General features: G+C 39.3%; 1 protein-coding gene across 1 annotated transcript in view; it reads right to left on the reverse strand.

Moving 5' to 3' along the window:
* The window catches only part of FMN2 (formin 2), a 402,560-nt gene that overhangs the window by 189,298 nt on the left and 191,149 nt on the right, over nt 1-22,113 (reverse strand). Inside the window, exon 8 of the mRNA XM_049867986.1 lies at nt 2,442-2,503. Coding sequence (XP_049723943.1) covers nt 2,442-2,503 — 62 coding nt within the window. The remainder of the gene's footprint in view (nt 1-2,441; nt 2,504-22,113) is intronic.

The raw sequence follows: 22,113 nt of genomic DNA on the forward strand, positions 1-22,113 counted from the left end.
ACAACATGTGCCCAGTGCTACTTAACTCTAGGTGCTGGGGATATAGCATTGGATAAAAACAAATAACTCCGTCTTCCTGGGACTTTTATCACAATAGAAAGCAAATCAGGAATTACTGTCAGTTATTTATTTATTTATTTATTTATTTAATATATAAGGTGTATTCAATTACCTGTTGCTCATAATGGATTCTTCATATCTCTGCTGTACATGGCTATCAAAAACCTAGGCTAGTATGACCTGAGCTAATATTATTGTGAAACGCCTCCCCCCAAATGTAATTAGTTTTTCTGCCACGATAAAAGGCTATACTATCAAGTTTAACAACAACAATAAAAAGTTTAACCAGTGCCATCTGGCATTATCTACTTTCATGGACTATGACAGTAAGAAGCTAGACAAAGACTCTGGGTAGGTATCCAGTCTGCCCTGAGTCAGAAATTTATATTTTTGAAATAGATTGATTTTGAATATCTAGAAACTCCCAAATGATATGTCCTAAAATAGCATAAAATAAACTTTCCTCATAAACGCAGTTGTCCCCAATGTGCTTTATTTTTTCTGTATATATTTCTGCATATGGATATACCAGGTTAAAATAAGTCATGCATATATATGTATATATGCATATGTCATAATAAATGCCAGATAGACACATGGACACATACACACACATTTTAAATCATTATGATCTGTTAAAGAAATTATTTCCTCCAGCATTTCCTCATTTCTGCCATATGGCCCTCATGGTTGGGGCAAGGTTGATATGAGGGACTCAAGGGAAAACATTAACTGCATCTCCAAATGGTTATGCTTTAAATATCTGTTTCACTGGGACACTAATCTATTAAATGTATGATTTATTGTTTCCAGTTTCTCCACTATGTAGTGAAAGCTACATAATAAATTATTCAAACCTTCTCTCTTAGTCTTTGTTGACAACTCAGTCTGTCGGACTGAACATGTATGCTCACGGTGCTCACTGGGTACCAACCTCATGCTTAGATCTATAGGTAACTGTGGAATGCACGACGAAGACTGTTTTCTTACAAAGGTGTCAGTCTCACAAGGGAGAACACACATCACACATACATGTATTTAGAAAGTATCAGACACAAGTGTGAATAAGCAGGTTGAATACACAGCCCTAGAGGAGTGGTCAGGAAGAAAGCTTACATCCTATCTACCACCTGTGTCTCCCAGAGCTAAGAATTCTTTGGCATGGGATGGAAAGGCTAAGGACTAACTAGGCCACGTCCTAGAGAGCCAAAAAAGCCAAACCCATTGACATCGAGTCGATTCCGACTCATAGTGACCCTGTAGGACAGAGTAGAACTGCCTCGTAGGGTTTCTAAGGAGCATGGTGGATTTGAATTGCCAACCTTTTGGTTATCAGCTGAGCACTTAACCACTGCACCACCAAGGCTCCTTTCCCAAAGTGCACAGAGACTTAAATACAGGCAGATCTCAGGCAATTGAAAAGTAAAATGAAAAAGAATCCAAAGATATTAGAGACAAAAATAGGACCACATTGAGACTTTCTCCTTGATGATCAAAAGTACTGAAAAGAGAATTGCTTTTCTCACTACATGAATCAATGTTATCTGATGCCATGTCCCAGCTAAAATCATCTCATATACCACTGCGCGTATCGCATGTTTCCAAAGACTGCACCCTGCTAGCGCCATTCTCCTCTGGTACTACCTTTTCCCACCACGCTGTGAAGAAAAAGTACAATGTAGAATAAAGGCTGAATGTCTTGCTACTTAAAGTGAGGTTAACTGTGGCAGCACACAGAAATGGAGCCAGAATGAATTAAATCTCAGCTTCACCATTATGTTAATTGTGTGACCTTTAGCAAGTCACTTAATCGCTTTCTATGCCTAAGCTTCCTCATTTGTAAAATGGGGCTAATAATAGGACCTAGTCATATGTGATGATTCAGTGAGTGCATATATGAAGTATGTAAAACAACGCTCAGCTCTAAAGAGTCTATATGCAGGCACTATTATTATTATTTCCTAAGAGGAGGTGTGAGTGACCTCATATGCAATGTTTTGAATCACTATCTTTAAAACTATGAGACCAATCATTTGTCTGATATATTCCTAGACAGATATTTTAACAAAAGTATAGTTAAACAGGAAACCCTGATGGTGTAGTGGTTAAGTGCTATGGCTGCTAACCAAAGGGTCGGCAGTTCAAATCCACTAAGCGCTCCTTGGAAACTCTATGGAGCAGTTCTACTCTGTACTATAAGGTCGCTATGAGTCGGAATTGACTCAACGGCACTGGGTTTGGTTTTTGGTTTTATAGTTAAATAAATTCACCGCACCCAGATGACGTTTCCCTACAGGGCATTAAAGCAAAAACCATGTGTACATGGACATGCGTTGTGTATGTATTATACACTCACACATAAAATTCCTTCTATTACTCACATTCTCATAGAGAGCTTGAAGGGTCTCCAGGTCAACCACAGAATTGTCCAAGTTCACAACAGCTGTGGGGGTGGGGGGGAGACAAAAGAAGAATATAAATTGTTGTAAGCCAGCTGTGAAAAGATGCTTGACCATAACATTCATGACCCTGAGGTTAGAGAGTGGAGGGGCTCTAAGTTCAATGCTTCCACTTGCCTCTTTACAACAACGGTGTCCCAGGAATTTATCAGGGCAGGTGTCAAGTATGAAAGCTTTCACTTGCTCTGCAAATACCAAACCCCAGGAGTATGGCCCAAGTCGAAGGTCAGAAGGAAACTGTGAGTCTGTTTTTCAAGACCCAACTGAACACATGTGAAAATCTGCATAATACCAGAAAAATAGGCAAATCACTCCTGTCACTTCTACCTCCTAGCTTTACACCGATAAGCGCTCAGATCTGCCAGTTTACTTAAAGACGTTTGACAAAGGTTAAATCTAATCACTAAACTGACAGATTTAGTACAGAAATAACAGATGCACTTCCTGTAATAATTCCTTAAATTGTTATAATCAAAGGACAATATTTTGATTATAAGATTAACACATATGCAATCTTAAAAATCAATCCTTAAACTACAACTAAAGCCCGTTGCTGTCTAGTCAATTCCGACTTAACGGTGATCTTATAGGACAGAGTAGAACTGCCCCATGGAGTTTCCAAGGAGTGGCTAGTGGCTTTGAACTGCTGGCCTTTTAGCAGCCAAGGTCTTAACCACTGCACCACCAGGGCTCCTAAAATACAACTATGTTTATATCAGGAGGCCTGGTGGCTGCTATGAGTCAGAATCGACGCGACAGCAATGGGTTTTTCTTTGGTATGCTTATACCAAGAGAAGTGGAGCTGATAATCAAAAACTGGGAATATGTTCTTTAAGTTTGTTTTTGGAATTGTATTGTATTTTGGAGTAGGTGTGCCTTATTATTTGGTTAGTCACAGGCTAATCAAAACCATTCTGTATTTTCTGAGTACACATTAGCTAGAAATGAGGTGAATTTTCCCTGATCAGATTTGCCCCAACCAGATTTGTGCGAAGGAGTCAGGGAAGCTCTTGTGGGATTAAAGATTTCCAGGAGAAGAATCACCAAGTAGATAATCACAAATTGGTTATATTTATTTGGAAACCTGAGGCATTTTACAATGTCTCTTCTCACAAAGTTTAAAGTACATATGAGACATTTTCTAGTTGTCTCTGCCAAAATTTCATGAAAGAATTAGGAAAGGCAAGTGGGAAATTGAAACATAGGATGGATGAAAAAACGGACCAAGAGAATTTAGCATTTCTATTTAGAGCTGGAAACAGAGCCCAGATTCACCAACAAACATTATATGAAGTAGAATATGATACTTCCATACTAATAATATTCCACTATTTCAATATTCAAAAAAATTAAGTCTCAAATACAAACCTAAGAGTCTGGCTAAAATTCTCAGGCAAATCTTTTTACTCCTTATACCATATAAAAAAAAAAAAAAAAACACAAAATATTTAAGGTTTCGAAGTAATAAAAACATAGTCCAATACACTCTGACTATATTTCAAAAATTAATTGAAAGGGATTAAGTAATGATTTTCCCTGGGGGTAATATAGCTAAAAACAATACAACAAAATATACAAAACCAAATCAAGAAAGCAAACTCATGTACGGAATTACCTCCTCCTGATCTCTGCAGAGTCAAGCACTTAAAGAAAATTTTATAGTGAATCAAGGTCTTTGATTTTGGAGTTCATTAGCTAGCTAACAATGCAGTAATTCTCTACATTCCTCTGGTGATATAGCGAAAGACTGATGGAAAAACTATGAAAGAAACTCTGGCAGTCAAGTTAGTATACGATTTCATCCTCACAACCAGGCAAAGAAACACAATAAAATCATTCATACTCAAGTTAAAACTCATAAAGAATGCAATTGTCCTCTGACTGCATCCATCATTTTAAAACATATTGCTTTTGCTATCTGTTTTCCCCACATGAATATTCTGAGATTTCTCAGCTTTTTTTTAACGCAATGTCATGTACCCAAGAATATCTTAATAAATGTCAGATAGGTATGAGCCAGGTCCTCAAAAGGTCCTAACTATGAAACCTCAATTTTATCCTCATCCATAGGAAATCTCACTGGTCAGCAGCATCATTAGTGTTTCTCCACACAACTTCCCCTTAGCTGACTTCACACTTGAGAGACGTTAACAAAACTCAAATGGGAATCAGTAATTTTGGGGAAACAACACAGTGATGCTTACATAGCTGAAAGAAAGGATGATGAGGTACCGGCAAATGAATGGATTCAAGGACAGAAGCTCTAGGTAGAAATAAAAGATGTGGGTCAGGAATATGGGCATGGCTTAGCTGGTGCCTTTGCCTCAAGGCCTCTCACAAGGCTAAAACCAAGGTACTGACTGAGGTTATGTTCTCAAGGCTCTGCAGAGAATCCGTTTCCAACTTCACTCATGTGGTTGTTGGCAAGGTTCAGTTCCTCATACTGAGGGACTCAGTTCCTTGCTGGCTGCTAGCTGGAAACTGTCCTCAGCTGCACACCCCATGGGCCTCTCCATAATGTAGCTCCCAACAAAGCAGCTGGCTTCCATCAGAGGAAGTGAAGAGAGGGCACACCAGACGGAAGACATGTTCTCTTTATTACCTAATCTTGGAAGCAATATTCCATCATTTTTGCTGTATTCTATTTGTTGTGAGTCACTAAGTCCAGCCCACACCCAAGTGGAGGGGTTTATACAAGGGCACGAATACCAGGAAGCAGGGAGCACTGGGGGTCACCACAGAAGGGGCTAACACATGAGGTTCCTAAGCCATGGCTGTTTGTTCCTTAAACATCGAATCTCAACTTGCAGTTCTCTATTGCTCTGTATCCTGTATTAATTGTATTGATCTGGATGTCTTTGCTTTCCTATTAGGCTCTAAGTTAGTAGATACATGCACAAGGGGAGACATCATGATTCAGCGGAAAGGAAAAATGGACTAGTCAGGACAGCTGGCTTCTTCTATAGGCTTGGCCTATCGAATCACCTAAGCCTCCTCATCTCTACAGGTCTTGATTTCCACCCACAAATGAGAAAATATGGATGGGCCCTTTCCCTCCACAATTACATGATGATGCCTGGTTCATTGTTGTATCCTTTATTGGATCTAACAGAACCTGGTACATAAGAGGATTGGAAAAACATCCTTATTGAATGTTGAAAGGTTCAAATAGACTGCGTTTATAATTTCCTGAAAAGTTGACCTTCTGTAAACAAGTACTTTTACTCAAGTGTATTTTACAGTTCAAAACATAAAGCACAAAGATAGTGATATGTAATGTCACACTGTCATCTAGCAGATGGCACTGGCAGGCAGTGGAACACATGGGCTCTGAAGCCAATCTGGTTCCATGACTTTTTATCTGTATAACAGATTACAGTCAAGAAAACCCAATGAGGCAGTTCTACTCTGTCTATTCTGACATGAGTCAGAATCGGCTCAGTGGCAAAAACAGCTAAGTCAAAAATCTGCATGTTTTCCAAACCACATTGTTAAAAAGACGGTAGATTCATTTGCAATATTTTACATAGGTTGTATGTTGCTCTGGTGGAGCCCTGGTGGCGCAGCGGTTGAGAGCTCAGCTGCTAACCAAAAGATCGGCAGTTCAAATGCACCAGCCGCTCCTTGTAAACCCTATGGGGCGGTTCTACTCTGCCCTATAGCGTCACTATGAGTTGGAATTGACTTGATGGCAACAGGTTTGGTTTGGTGCATGTTGTTCAGTGATGTTGTTGCTCGTTGCCTTTGAGTCAACCGCAACTAATGGCAGCCTCATATGTGCAGAGTTGAATTGCCTCAGGGTTTTCTTGGCCGTATCTGTACAGAAGCAGATAGCCAGGTCTTTCTCCCACAGAGCTGCTAAACCCACCCAGTGCCGTCGAGTCGATTCTGACTCATAGAACAGAGCTGCTAGATGGGTTCAAACTGCCAATCTTTCAGTTAGCAGCCAAGCACTTAACCACTGTGCCACCAGGGCTCCTTGTATGACACCCTAGACATCTCAATCTCCTTATCTGCAAAATGGACCTAAGAGTACCTACTGTATAGGGTTCTTGCAGGAGATTAAATAACACAAGTAGATAACCTAGAAGCAGACCCTTGCACATAGAAAATATCCTCAGCAAAAAGCAAAATGATAGTTTGGGTTGCACTGATAGCAGCAAGAGAGACTAAACAAGTACCCACAGTGAAACAATCAACACTGATTTGGGGTTAAGGTATATGGGAAGGGAAACAGTCAGCAGGAGCTTAAGCCCCAAATCAGTACAAAGAACCCATATTTACAGTTCATGCCCTCTTTTCATTGACAGAGTAAGAAAGGCTATAAGGGCTTAGTGGAACCATCTTAACCCTATTTGGAATTCAGAAGCCACAAGAACAGCTAAGATGAAGTTAGCCTGGCAAATTGCTGAGAAGCAAAGACCTTTGTTTGAGTAGGAACTCGTCTTAAGTATCAGAGATCAGGAGTATTGTCTCATGTAAAATGGTTCCCAGCTTACAATTTTACCCAAGCCACCTGGAATGGTAAACCCACAATACCTGGAAAAAGAAGGAGTGATGACAGCAAAAAAAAAAAAAAAAAATACACATACATACATACATGGAGGCTAATAGTACTTGATTTAGCACACCTGAAAATGATGACTCCAAAGCTGTCAGTGAGAAAAGCTGAGAACCAGCCCAGAAGGTCAAGGAACTGGCAACAACAGGTACCTCCCAAGTGAGGGTAAAGGGGAGAATGGCAAAAATAAGACACGCTGGGTGAATGCTGCCAGTCAGCCAGCAGCAACCCCATTCCAAGAAGCTGGGCAAATGTCCTTCCCAATGAAGTCAGGTTCATTTTCTTAAGAAAGTGACAGAAGGTCTCTGGACAGGGAGACACCTAGCATTGTTGTAGGGTTGGGAATCATGTCAAAAACACAAGGGCCATATGCAATACTGAAGGTAGAATACAGACAGACACCTCCTCGCCTCCAGCTCTCCGACCCAACTTGGAGCACAGAACACTGCCAGACAGACCTTTACTCTCCAAGCTCTGAGGAGTCTTACCACCCAACCCCAAGAGGAAAGATCAAAAGATAAAGGCATTGATTGCTGCCCAACAAATAAGGCACCAAGATAATGCTACATTGAACTCAAAGTCAAAAAGCCCTACTGTGTGCTCATAGCCTTTCATCAGCTTTTAAATCCTCCACTTTTAAGCAAGAACAGACAGCCCATACTCTTCTTTGTCTCACATGATGGAAACTCCATTCTTCCAGGTACTCAGATGCGCTATCTTTTACTACTTCCTTTCTCTCATATTCTACATTCAACCATCAGAGAATCCTATTGACTCTGACTTCAAAATACATGAAAAGAAATGGCTTCATTTCACCACCTTCACTACTACCGCCCTCTTACCAGCCTTGATTATTGTAATGCCCTCCTAATTGGCCTCCCAGGTTTCCATCCTTGCTCCTATTCTCAACACGACAGCCAATATGATCCATTTAAAACATTACCATATCACAGATCAAATTCCTCATCAGCTCAAAACCATGCAATGACTCCCATTTTATTCAAAGTAAAACCCATGACCCTACTTGATTAGGTCACCCATTAGCTCTCTGACTTGACTCCCAATATTCACCCAGTGCTGCCCTTTAGACACTCCAGGCATACTCCTGCCCCTGTGTGTTGGCTTTTCCCACTCTTGGAATATTCTTCCCTCTAATACCTTCATGGCTAACTCTCTCACCTCCTTTAAGTTTTACTCACATGTCACCTTTTCAATGAGGCTCACTCTATTATTTTAAAAATTAGACCCCTTGTCTTAAAAGCCTATGAGCAGCCATCTAAGATATTCCACCAGTCTCATGCCTTTGGGAGCACGAGAGAATGAAGAAAACTAAAGACGCAAGGGAAAGATTAGTTCAGAAGGACTAATGGGCCACAACTACCATGGCCTCCACCAGACTGAGTCCAGTACAACTAGATGGTGCCCAGCTACCACCACTGACTGCTCTGACAAGGGATCACAACAGGGAGTCCTGGACAGAGCTAGAGAAAAATGTGGAACAAAACTCTAACTCACAAAAAAGGACCAATAAGGCCTGACAGACACTAGAGAAACCCCAAGAGTATGGCCCCCGGACATGCTTTTAGCTCAGTAATGAAGTCACTCCCGAGGTTCACCCTTCATCGGAAGACTAGACAGGCCCACAAAACAAAACAAGACTGAAGGGGCCACCAGCCCAGGGGCAAAGATGAGAAGGCAGGAGGGACAGGAAAGCTGGTAACAGGGAACCCAAGGTCGAGAAGGGAGAGTGTTGATACGCCATAGGGCTCTTAACCAATGTCATAAAACGATATATGTACTAAGTGTTTAATGAGAAGCTAGTTTGTTCTATAAACCTTCATCTAAAGTACAATTAAAAAAAAAAAAATTAAACCCCTCTGTCACACTCCCTATTTCCCTTTACCTTGCTCTATTTCTTTTTTCCGTAACACTGGTCGCTTTCTATCATACCACTAAGTTTACTTATTCATTGTGTTTATTTATTATTGTTTGTCTCTTCCTCTAGAATGTAAGCTCCATTAGAGCAGGGATTTGGGTATGTTTTGTTCACTGATTCATACTAAGCCCCTAGCACAGTCCCTGACACATAATAACCAGTTACCGTTTTGAGTCAACTCTGACTCACGGCCACCGCACGTGGATCCGCGTAGAACTGTGCCCCATAGGGTTTTCAATGGCTGATTTTTCAGAAGCAGATCACCAGGTCTTTCTCCCGAGGTACCTCTGGTTGGAATCAAACCTCCAACCCTTCACTTAACAGCCAAATGCATTCACTGTTTGGACCACCCATGGACTCCTGACACACAATAGGTGCTCAACAAATACTTGTTGAAAAGATTATTGAATTAGAAGAAAAAAACCAAACAGGGAAAAAAAAACTTCTAAATTGTCAGTAATATCTTCAAAGATAAAATAAAAGACATAGGGATTAGGGGAGGGGGGAAATATCATTCATTCAGGTTTATTTATAACTCAGTTTTCCCCCTAGCTTAAAAGGTTGGCTCATCTTAGGCTTTTACAGGGAGTACATGGACATCTAGTTAGAGTGTAGTAGTAAAGATTTTTGAAATACAAATCAATTTTGGACAATTACCCACTTGACAAAATGGCAAACATGTTAGATACATTTGTATCAGATAAAAATTATTTTCAGCTGTAAGTAAAAGACTATCTGAGCAAACAGTGACTTAAACAAAACTCAGATAAGTCAACATTGATTCAGGGGCTAAATAAATGTTAGGACCAAAATTTTTCAAATGGTTTTGGCCTTCTCCTCCTGTTGAAAAAATAACTGCTACAGCTCCATCTATCAAGTTCACATTCCAAGGCAGAATGAAGGAAGAAAAGGGAAAGCAACAAGAAGGAAAGTGCAAAGCCTATCAGTTATAAATTCTTAGCTAACTTCAACTTATGGTCTCATCGGCCATAAGATCTTCCCGCGGCCACCTTAGAGAGAAGGAAACCTGAAAACTGTAGTTCTCAATGTGGACAAACTGCTCTAACAAAATGACAATTTTAAGCTCCAGCACAAGTAACCTCTTAAACCATTCCTAACTAACTCATAATGACCTCTATGTCTCAATTTCAACCTTTAACATAAATACAAATCATTGTTAATAAGTTCAAAGATTCCTTCCTTTTTTATATAAGTAAATGCTTTATTCCTCCAAAGGAGACTTTAGAGTGCCTGACAGCAGAGATCTTAGATACCATTAGACCATCCCACTGAATATAGTCCAAAACCCATTGCCATCGAGTAGATTCTGACTCATGGCGATGCTACAGGGCAGAGCAGAACTGCCCCATAGGGCTTCCAAGGAGCGGCTGGTGGCTTTGAACTGCCAACCTGTGGGTTAGCAGCCGAGCTCTTAACTACTACACCAACAGGGCTCCACTGAATATAGTAAGCAATTAAAAAAAGCTTGTAGCGTGAAAAACTAAAGTCATTACTGAACCTTCTGTGAGAAGCTAAAATAGCAAACCATAACAAAGGGTCACAAGTCTTCTATTTGCCTTTTTGGTCTCATATATCCACAAAGACAGCAACACTTGAAAAAGAAAAAGCCAAATATTAGCATGGGCAAAAAAAAAAAACTCCTCCTGTAGACAATACTATAACCATCTAAGCATAACCATCTAAGTACTAATAGGTGAGGAACTATGAATTAAAGAGCAAAGGAAGGAAATCTCTAAGGGAAGGAGCACCCCCTAGTCCACACCTGCTATTTGTTGTGGCTAGAAATGATCACTTTTTACTCATTTAGGAGTTTCTCACGCTCCCTTAATTGTTCTGCAAGGAAGGTATAAAAGGAAAGAAGAAACAAATCAGTTTGGGGAAATACCTAGACCTTTTAAACCTAAAAATTTTTATTTGAAACTCAATAAAGCGTAGAAACCGTTGGTAAGTGCATGTCACTGTGTCATTTGATGACAATGGAGTCAAGAATCACATGTGGCACCCCTTTATCAGGAAACAACAATGTGTTAATCCTCAATGGAAAATCTGCACACCTGGGAAGCTCCTTAAAAACAACTGTCAAAATTTATTACATGACACAGAATTTGCTGAAGATACAGTCAAGCAATTGCTAAAATTCTGTGTGGTTTTGCTTGGCTTAGTTAACATATCCCCAATTTTTTTTAAATTAGCATTTCTCAGAGACAGAGAAACCCTTGGTACGATGTTCATCTAAACACATTACACTTGATAATAAGATGAAAGGAAAACACTTGAATTCTTTTCCAAACCTTGCCCGGAAACATGCTTGAGCACCAAAGAATCTTGACTCATTGTACGTGCACACAAACGCAGGCACACCCCCACTGGGGCAAACGTGCCAGAGACATGGTTCTAGACATTTGTAGCATACATGTTAAACACACAGGTTCTTGAGTAATATTTCAAGTAATTTTGGAATATCTGAAGACCATAATAAATTAAATGACCAATATACCAATAGTATTCTTTTTTTGATTCCAAATTAAAATAGCATTTCATTCCTTATATTCATAAGACTTCTAAATTTTATTATTGCTCTTCCCATTCATGTCTCCAGTTGACACATTAATATATTCACTGGGAAGTTTTAATTTATCAAAATAATAACTCAAAAGTCTTGGGTTTACTCCAAAATTACCTGGAAACTTAAACCTTGAGCTTTGGATTCAAACAGACCTGAATTAAAAACACAGCTCTATGACTAACCAGCTGTGTGTCCCTTGGAGAGACTCTGTAAGATCTCTGAGCCTCAGTTTACTAATATGTGAAATGCATATATTAATGGTTATGTTAATCTCTCCCTTGAATGGTTACTGTAAAGATGAAAATGAATTATTTTATCATGGAGAACACAGTTATCGCTATACCAGGCATTCAGAAATGGAAAACTGTTCTCTGTAAAAGTCTAAATACCTTTGTAGATACAATTGCTTTTCTAAAATCAAACATAAATCAGAAAAATAAGGGTGTATATTTTATACTATTGCTTGAATCTTAAAAATAAAAGAACAGTGATTAGAACCCCGTGTCTATATCTGATTAGGCTAATTCCCAGCTGTGGTAGAGAATAAACTAAAGTACATAAAAATATGCTTAAACAGTAGCGGGAAATGGGTAATTTTCAAATTAGCAGACAGTGTATAAAGTATTCTACAGTAAAAAATGCACAAATGTTGCTAATGCCTGAGAGGTATTCCTCAAAAAAATTCCTCAAAATTGACACTTCAAAAAAATAGCATATGATGTAATGATATAATGACATTTATCCATTCCTTGTTACAAAAGAAAACAAAAACAAAAAACACAGTTGCCCTCGTGGACATCCCATGTGTATCACAGTAGAACTGTGCTATGTAGGGTTTGCAATGGCTGCTTTTCTGGAAGTTGTCAGGCCTTTCTTCTGAGGCATCTCTGGGTGGACCCGAACCTCCAATCCTTCAGTTACCAGCCAAGCACTTAATAAACCATTTGCACCACCCAGGGATGCCCCATTCCTTATTACATATAAATAAAAATTTGCTAGTTTTATGACGTTGAAAGGGAACCACTTAAATATAAGATAAAATACACTGACTTCAGAAATATGCTTTTAAATATCAACAGTGGATGCAAGAGTTACAAAACATTTGTATTCATCCACAAAGAAAAGAGATTACATTCTTGAAAATGTCACTGGTTCACTCATTCATTGAACATCCATTGAGTTTCAACTCTGTGCCAGGTACTCTTCTCTGTCCTGGAGATACAGTGGTTAACCTGAGAGACAGACTCCCTACCTTTGTGGGGTCCACACTCTATTAGAAACAATGAAAATACTCTATGCCCTAGAAAGGAAGAAAATGGCAATTGTAAAATATTCTGTAATTTAGAAATGGCATTCATTTATACCTCTCTCTTTAGGCAGTTTAACACAGTAAGGCCTTATTGTAAGGTACAGACAAGAAAATGCCAGAATTCGATAGATTTTATACTGAAGCTACATAAAGAAAGGCTTTTCTGTTGGGGGAAAAAAATCTGATACACAATCCACCGCTGGTTCATCTCAAGCATACTTGCTTATACAAGGTTAACGACATAAGTTACTGATTAAGTCAGTAGGCTTCATACACCTATGGGCCTTGTTTATACGAGCTTGTACAAGTTAAATTGTTAGAGAACAAATACATTTTGTTTGAGTCAGTATGTCGCCTTCTTGTCTAGGCCGAAAGAAAAAAATGGATACGGAGACTGTAATCCTTTTGGAATAAAATCTTTAAATGCAAACATGATTGCCATTGTAGACTGTTTAATCTAGCGATATTGTATTTCATTTCTGTTTTTGGAGAGGTTTGTTGATTTGACCATACCAAGTACTACTCAGTGCTTATCTCAACTGTTTAGATAAGATTTATTTGACTTTGGCAGGTGACAAAATCTAGGGGTGTGGAATAAGGGAGGTAGAAGAAAAGACTGGCATATTCCCAGATACTGTTTATTTTAAACGTAAGTGTATAGATGAATAAAGAGTTTCAAGCAACGTACTGTACTTTGTGTAAAACATCCACTGTCTGCTGAATGTTTTTCGTAAACCAGCACTGCAAAATGTCCTTTATTGGGCATAACAGACTTCACCTTCTTGCTTAGGTAAACATTTACGCTCTCGTAAAATAGAGCTTTAGTGAGCCTCCCTAGAAATAGGACCCTAGCTTTGGAATCATGTTTGCCACTGTTTCCTAACACGTGATCTAAAAAAGGAACAGTATTAACCTGTCCTTTCAGTGTGCACACATATTGCTCCACATGTATAGAATCTATCAGAAATCTAAAATGTCTTGTGCCAAATAACTTTCATAGAGATTATAATCAGGCTTCTTTTTTCAGTGTAATTCTACACGGACATATGTCTCACTTTGATAGAAACCCAAAACAGAAAAGCTGAAATTTACAAACACAATGATTATAATCATGGTTTTAAAGAAAAATGTTCATTTTTGAAATAATTCACCTAAACATTTACTTTAAATAGTCAGCTTCCTTAGTATATTTCAGCATTTCTATACTGGCAGAAATGTTGAGGCAGGGAAAGAACCAAAAATGAATGGCTTAGTCACTGAACACTAAAAATTCATTAAAAAAATAAAGAAAACCTGGCTTTGAATTTCCTCCATGCATCTGTCAGTTTGTCATACTGTGGGTGCTTGTGTGTTGTTATGATGCTGGAAGCTATGCCATTGGTATTCAAATACCAGCAGGGTCATGTGTGGATGACAGGTTTCAGCTGAGCTTCCAGACTAAGGCAGACTAGGAAGAAGGACTGCAGTCTACTTCTGAAAAGAATTATCCAATGAAGACCTTATGAATACCAGTGGAACACTGTCTCATACAATGCTGGAAGATGACCCCCTCAGGTTGGAAGGCACTCAAAATATGATTTGGGAAGAGCTGCCTCCCCAAAGTGGAGTCAACCTTAACGGTGTGGATGGAGTTATACTTTCGGGACCTTCATTTGCTGATGTGGCACAACTCAAAATGAGAAGAAACAGCTGCAAACATCCATTAATAATCAACCTGGAATGTATGAAGTATGAATCTAGGAAAACTGGAAATTGTCAAAAATGAAATGGAACACATAAAGATCGATGTCCTAGGCATTAGCGAGCTGAAATGGACTGGTGTTGGTCATTTTGAACTGGACAATCGTATGGTCTACCACCCAGGGAACCACAACTTAAAGAGGAATGGCACTGGATTCATTGTTAAAAGGAACATTTCAAGATCTATCCTGAAGTACAATGCTGTCAGTGATAGAATAATATCCACACGCCTACAAGGAAGACCAGTTAATATGACTATTATGCAAATTTATGGACCAACCACTAAGGCCAAAGACGAAGATCTTTACCAACTTCTACAGTCTGAAATGCATCAAACATGCAATCAGGATGCACTGATAATTGCTGGTGATTGGAATGTGAAAGCTGGAAACAAAGAAGAAGGACCAGTAGTTGGAAAATATGGCTTTGGTGATAGAAACGATGCCAGAGATTGCATGACTGAATTTTGCAAGAACAACGACTTCTTCATTGCAAATACCTTTTTTCATCAACATAAATGGTGACTATACACACAGACCTCACCAGATAGAATACACAGGAATCAAATCAACTACATCTGTGGAAAGAGACAATGGAAAAGCTCAGCATCATCAGTCAGAACAAGACAAGAGGCCGGCTGTGCAGCAGACTATCAACTACTTATATGCAAGTTCAAGTTGAAAATGAAGAATATTAGAACAAGTCCATGGGAGCCAAAGTATGGCCTTGAGTATATCCCACCTAAATTTAGAAACTATCTCAAGAATACATCTGACGCGTTAAACACTAATGACCGAAAACCAGACAGGTTGCGGAATGACATCAAGGACATTGTACATGAAGAAAGCAAGAGATCATTAAAAAGGCAGGAAAGAAAGAAAAGGCCTAAATGGATGTCAGAAGAGACTTTGAAACTTGCTTGTGAACATCTAGTAGCTAAAGCAAAAGGAAAAAATGATGAAGTAAAAGAGCTGAATAGAAGATTTCAAAGGGCAGCTCAAGAAGACAAAGTATTACAATGACATTGGAGATAGAAAATGAAAAGGGAAGAACACACTCAGCATTTCTCAAGCTGAAAGAACTGGAGACAAAATTCAAGCTTTGAGTTGCAATAGTGAAGTATCCCATGGGGGAAAATATTAAACGACGCAGGAAGCATCAAAAGAAGATGGAAGGAATACACAGAGTCATTATACCAAAAAGAATTAGTCGATATTCAACCATTTCAAGAGGTGGCACATGATCAGGAACCGATGGTACTGAAGGAAGAAGTCCAAGCTGCTCTGAAGGCACTGGTGAAAAACAAGGCTCCAGGAATTGACGGAGTATCAATTGAGATGTTTCAACAAACAGATGCAGCGCTGGAGGCGCTCACTCGTCTATGCCAAGAAATTTGGAAGACAGGTACCTGGCCAACCAACTGAAAGAGAGCCATATTTATGCCTATTCCCAAGAAAAGTGATCCGACTGAATGCAGAAATTACTGAACAGTATCTTTAACATCACATGAAAGCAAAATTTTGCTGAAGATCATTTAAAAGAGGCTGCAGCAGTATATTGACAGGGAACTGTGAGAAATTCAAGCCAGATTTAGAAAAGGACATGGAACCAGGGACATCATTGCTGATGTCAGATGGATCCTGGCTGAAAGCAGAGAATACCAGAAAGATGTTTACCTGTGTTTTACTGTTCTGTTGTGTACAGGGTTGCTATGAGTCAGAACTGACTAGATGGCTAAGGCATTCGACCTTGTGGATCATAACAAATTATGGATAACGCTGCAGAGAATGGAAATTCCAGAACACTTAATTGTGCTCATGAGGAATCTGTAAATGGGTCAAGAGGCAGTCACTTGAACAGAACAAGGGGATACTGCATGGTTTCAGGAAAGGTGTGCATCAGGATTGTATCCTTTTACCATACCTATTAGGTCTGTATGCTGAGCAAATAATCCGAGAAGCTGGACTATATGAAGAACGGGGCATCAGGATTAAAGGAAGACTCTAACAACCTGTGTTATGCAGATGGCACAACCTTTCTTGTTCAAAACAAGGAGGACCTGAAGCACGTACTGATGAAGATCAAAGATCACAGCCTTCAGTAAGGATTACACCTCAACATAAAGAAAGAAAACAAAAATCCTCACAACTGGACCAATAAGTAACATCACGATAAACAGAGAAAAGACTGAGGTTGTCAAGGATTTCATTTTACTTGGATCCACAATCAACACCCAAGGAAGCATCAGTCAGGAAATCAAAAGACCCACTGCATGGGGCAAATCTGCTGCAAAAGACCTCTTGAAAAGCAAAGATGTCACTTTGAAGACTAAGGTGCGCCTGACCCAAGCCATGGTGTTTTCAACCGCCTCATATACATTTGAAAGCTGGACAATGAATAAGGAAGACCGGAGAAGAACTGACACCTTTGAATTGTGGTGTTGGAAAAGAATATTGAATATACCACGGACTGCCAAAAGAACGAACAAATCTGTCTTGGAAGACATACAACCAGAATGCTCCTTAGAAGCAAGGATGGTGAGACTGTCTCACATACTTTGGACATGTTGTCAGGAGGATCAATCCTTGGTAAAGTAGAGGGTTAGCAAAAGAAGAGGAAGACCTTCAATGAGGCGGACTGACACAGTGGCTGCAACAATGAGCTCAAGCATAGCAACAACTGTGAGGACGGTGCAGGACCTGGCAGTGTGTTGTTCTGTTGTGCACAGGGTTGCTATGAGTCGGAACTGACTAGATGGCACCTAAGAACAACAGTTTTGAATTGTAATATATGACTGAGATCAGAGTTGCCATACCAAAATTTGACTTGTTATATTAATCATTTATTGACTACAGAAATGACCTTGACTAAGAACTTGTATCTCATGTCTACCTTTTCAAAATAACTGAAAATACGAAAAATCTAAAGAACACATAATTTTTATTATGATCCTTTGGAATGTCATGGTTTACCTAAATCAACATGTAGTTAATATGTGCAAAAATGTGATGTCCTGGTTTAGGTATATGTTAAATCCTACTTTGGTCAGTTAATGAAGGGTTCCGCGCCCCCCTCTTTTGATGCACATATTTGAGTGTAAAAACTAGTTCAATGATTCATTGTCCAGAGCAATGAGGGATCTGTTAGATACAGGGAGCAGTTTCAGGCATTAAGGTGTGCTTTTAATGAATAAAAACTTGCTTCTCAGTAAACAGTAGAAAGTTTTCAAGTAAAAGATAGAATGACCCCTGTTCTAATTCCTTCACTCACCCTTCTGAACTTTATTTAAACCTCCGTAAGTGCTTTGTGAATGGAGAGCCTCTACTGAAGGAGTTTTCCTCTGTGTATCTACTCTCCTGTCCTCAGGCGCCCCCATTCTCTAGAGCCAGTAACTACAGGCCCTGTTCAGTGAGATGCCTTTGCAGCTGACTCTGCACTGCCAATGAAAATGGCTCTGAAGAAGCAAGGCCAGGAGCCCCAAGCACCTGTTTTACATAGGTGTAAGTTAAGCTGAAAAAGCAGACACGATAAATGTTAATATGTACAAACTGTAGTAGGAACTATGGTTTAGAAATGATCAATAAGTAAGCTAGAATAATAGTCTCGAAAATGTTAATCGTGCTTTTTTTTTTTTTAAACTCTTCTAGACATTTAAAAAAATATCAGGGCCTGTTAGGGTTAAATGAGTATTTGGATTTAACTAAGACGAGCTCTAAATTATTTATTTCTCACATTCTTAAATTCATTATTTACCAATTATTTAAGTAATTCAGAAGTAATTAACAGACCAGATACCTAACGTGGGTGAGGCATAATCTTGGTGAAATACAACCCACTTTCCACCTATTTAAAAAAAAAATGGTAAAAGGACATAATAACTGCATGCAAATACAGCAGTCCAAGTCAAGATGGCTCTCTACAACCTGACTCCCTCCCCTTATCTATCCAAGCACATCTTAAACTTCTCTCCCCTTGATCAATCCCCTCCAGGTACATTCAGCAACTTGCTGTCCTTTAATATGCCAGGGCATCAACATCTCGGATCCTGCACGTTGACTATTCACTCTTCTGATGTGCTGTTCCCTGGCTCCTTTCCTCCCACGCTTCAGATGTCATTTTCTCATTGAGTCTTTCCCTGACCCCACCCTTACCTCTCACTCTGTACTCCCTAGTTCTAGTCCCTGCATTTGCTTATTTCCTCCACAGCACTCATCGTCATTTGTTGTAGCATGTATTTTGCTTATTTTTTTATAGCTTCCTTTACTGGAATTTAAGCTCCATATAACCGAAAACCAAACCAAACCAAACCGGTTGTGGTCCAGTCAATTCCAACTCATAGTAACCCTAAAGTACAGAGAAGAACTACCCCATAGGATTTCCAAGGAGTGCCTGGTAGATTCAAACTGCTGACCTTTGGATAGCAGCCGTAGCTCTTAACCATTACACCACCAGCGTTTCCAAGCTCCATATGGGCATAGATTTTTCTAGGGTTTGTTCTGATTTCTGTACACCAGGACAAGGAATGGAGCTTGGCACAAAGTAGACACTCAGAAAATGTTTGAGTGAATGACTGATTAAATGTTGGAAAAAAATAAAGAAGAAAAGAAAACATAAGGGATGGATGAGCTGTGACTTCTCTCATGTAAAGGTCAATGCTAACATCTTCATTTGTGGTATGTACTTTTTTACTTTACAGGGGTTGCTGATTGTACAGGGGTTACTGATTGCTACTCTATACCTCAGTTTTTTTATCCCTAAAATGGGGAAAATCACATCACTTACCTTCTTGTAGCCCCAGTACACAGTAACAACTATGCGTGTTAATTATTATCAGCAATTATACATCTTTTAAATTTAGACTCATACAATCTTAGAATTAAAAGGAACCATGCACATAATCTAGTTTAACGTATCACTCGATTTGAAAATTCCTTTTACAACACCATAATTCATAAGAAGACCATACTGTAGGTTACAACGACAGAGGAGCCTTCTCCCAAATCCTACCATTTCTTTAAACAAATTTGCTATTATTCCACAGTGGCTCAAACAAGGGAAAAATCATTCCTGTACAATGATGAATTGATAATTACTGGTGATTGAAATTCGAAAGTTGGAAACAAAGAAGAAAGACCAGTAGTTGGAATATATGGCCTTGGTGACAGAAATGATGCTGAAGATCTGAGGACAGAATTTTGCAAGACTACAACTTCTTCACTGCAAATACCTTTTTTCACCAACATAAACGGTGACGATATATATGGACCTTGTCAAAAGGCACACACAGGATCAAATCAACTACATCTGTAGAAAGAGACAACAGAAAAGCTCAACATCATCAGTCAGAACAAGGCCAGGGGCCAACTTCAGAATACACCATCAATTGCTCATATGCAAGTTCAACCTAAAGTTGAAGAAAATTAGAAAAAGTCCACAAGAGCCAAAATAAGAACTTGACTACATCCCACCTGAATTTAGAGACCATCTCAAGAATAGATTTGATGCACTGAACACTAATGACTGAAAACCAGACTACTTGTGGAATGACATTAAGGAAATCATACATGAAGAAGGCAAGAGATCATTAAAAAGGCAGGAAAAAAAAAGACAAAAATGGATGTCAAAAGAGACTCTGAAACTTGCTCTTGAACAGAGTGGCTAAAGCAAAAGAAAGAAATGATAAAGTAAAAAAACTGAACAAAAATTTCAAAAGGCAGCTCGAGAAGACAAGGTAAAGTATTATAATGAAATGTGCAAAGACCTGGAGACAGAAAACCAAAAGGAAAGAAGACACTCAGCATTTCTCAAGCTGAAAGAACTTAAGAAAAACCTCAAGCCTGAAGTTGCACTAGTGAAGGATTCTACAGGGAAAATACTAAATGATGCAGGAAGCATCAAAAAAAAGATGGAAGGAATACACAGAGTCACTGTACCAAAAAGAATTGGTCGACATTCATCATTTTAGGATGTAACATATGATCAAGAACCTATGGTACTGAAGGAAGAGGTCCAAACTGCACTAAAAGTACTGGCGAAAAACAAGGCTCCAGGAACTGATGGAATGCCAAGTGACATGTTTCAACAAACGGATGCAGCTCTGGAAGTGCTCACTCATCTGTGCCAAGAAATCTGGAAGACAGCTACCTGGCCAACTAACAGGAAGAGATCCATATTTGTACCCATTCCAAAGAAAGGCGATCGAACAGAATGCAGAAATTATCAAACAGTATCATTAATATCACGTACAAGTAAAATTTTGCTGAAGATCATTCAAAAGCGATTGCAGCAGTTCATCAACAGGGAACTGCCAGAAATTCCAGCTGGATTCAGAAGAGGACATGGATCAAAGGATATCACTGTCGATGTCAGATGGATCATGGCTGAAAGCAGAGAATACCAGAAAGATGTTCACCTGTGTTTTATTGACTATGCAAAAGCATTCCACTGTGTGGATCATAACAAATTATGGATAACACTACAAAGAATGGGAATTCCAGAGCCCTTCATTGTGCTCATGAGGAACTTGTACATAGACCAAGAGGCAGTCGTTTGAACAGAACAAGAGGATACTGCATGGTTTAAAGTCAGGAAAGGTGTGCATCAGGGTTGTATCCTTTCACCATGCCTATTAAATCTGTATGCTGAGCAAGTGATCCGAGAAGCTGGACTATATGAAGAAGAACAGGGCATGAGGACTGGAGAAAGGCTCATTAACAACCTTCGAAATGCAGATGACACAGCCTTGCTTGCTGAAAGTGAAAATAACTTGAAGCATTTACTCATAAAGATCAAAGACCACAGCCTTCTATGGATTACACCTCAACGTAAAAGAAAACAAAAATCCTCACAACTGAACCAATAAGCAAAAGCACGATAAACAGAGAAAAGAGGGACGTTGTCAAGGATTTCATTTTACTTGGATCTACAATCAAGGTCCAAGGAAGCAGCAGTCAAGAAATCAAAGTATGCACTAAATTGGGCAAATCTGCTTCAGGAGATCTCTTTAAAGTGTTAAAAAGCAAAGACATCAATTTAAGGGCCAAGGTGAGCCTGACCCAGGCCATGGTGTTTTCAATCAATCGCCCCATATGCATGTCAAAAGCTGGGCAATGAATAAGGAAGACTGAAGAAGAATTGATGCCTCTGAATTATGGTGTTGATGAAGAATATTGCAGATACCCTGGACTGCCAGAAGAACATATAAATCTGTCTTAGAAGGAGTACAGCCAGAATGCTCATTATAAGCAAGGATGGCAAGACTTCATCTCACATACTTCGTACATGTTATCAGGAGGGACCAGACCCTGGAAAAAGATATCATTCTTGGTAGATTACGGGGTCAGTGAAAAAGAGGAAGACCCTCAACAACATAGATTGACACAGTGGCTGCAACAATAGGCTTCAGCATAATAATGATTGTGAGGATGGCCCAGGACCGCGCAGCGTTTTGTTCTGTTGTAC

Source organism: Elephas maximus, chromosome 24 (genome assembly GCF_024166365.1).
Source record: "Elephas maximus indicus isolate mEleMax1 chromosome 24, mEleMax1 primary haplotype, whole genome shotgun sequence".
In the NCBI taxonomy this organism is placed as follows: Eukaryota; Metazoa; Chordata; class Mammalia; order Proboscidea; family Elephantidae; genus Elephas; species Elephas maximus.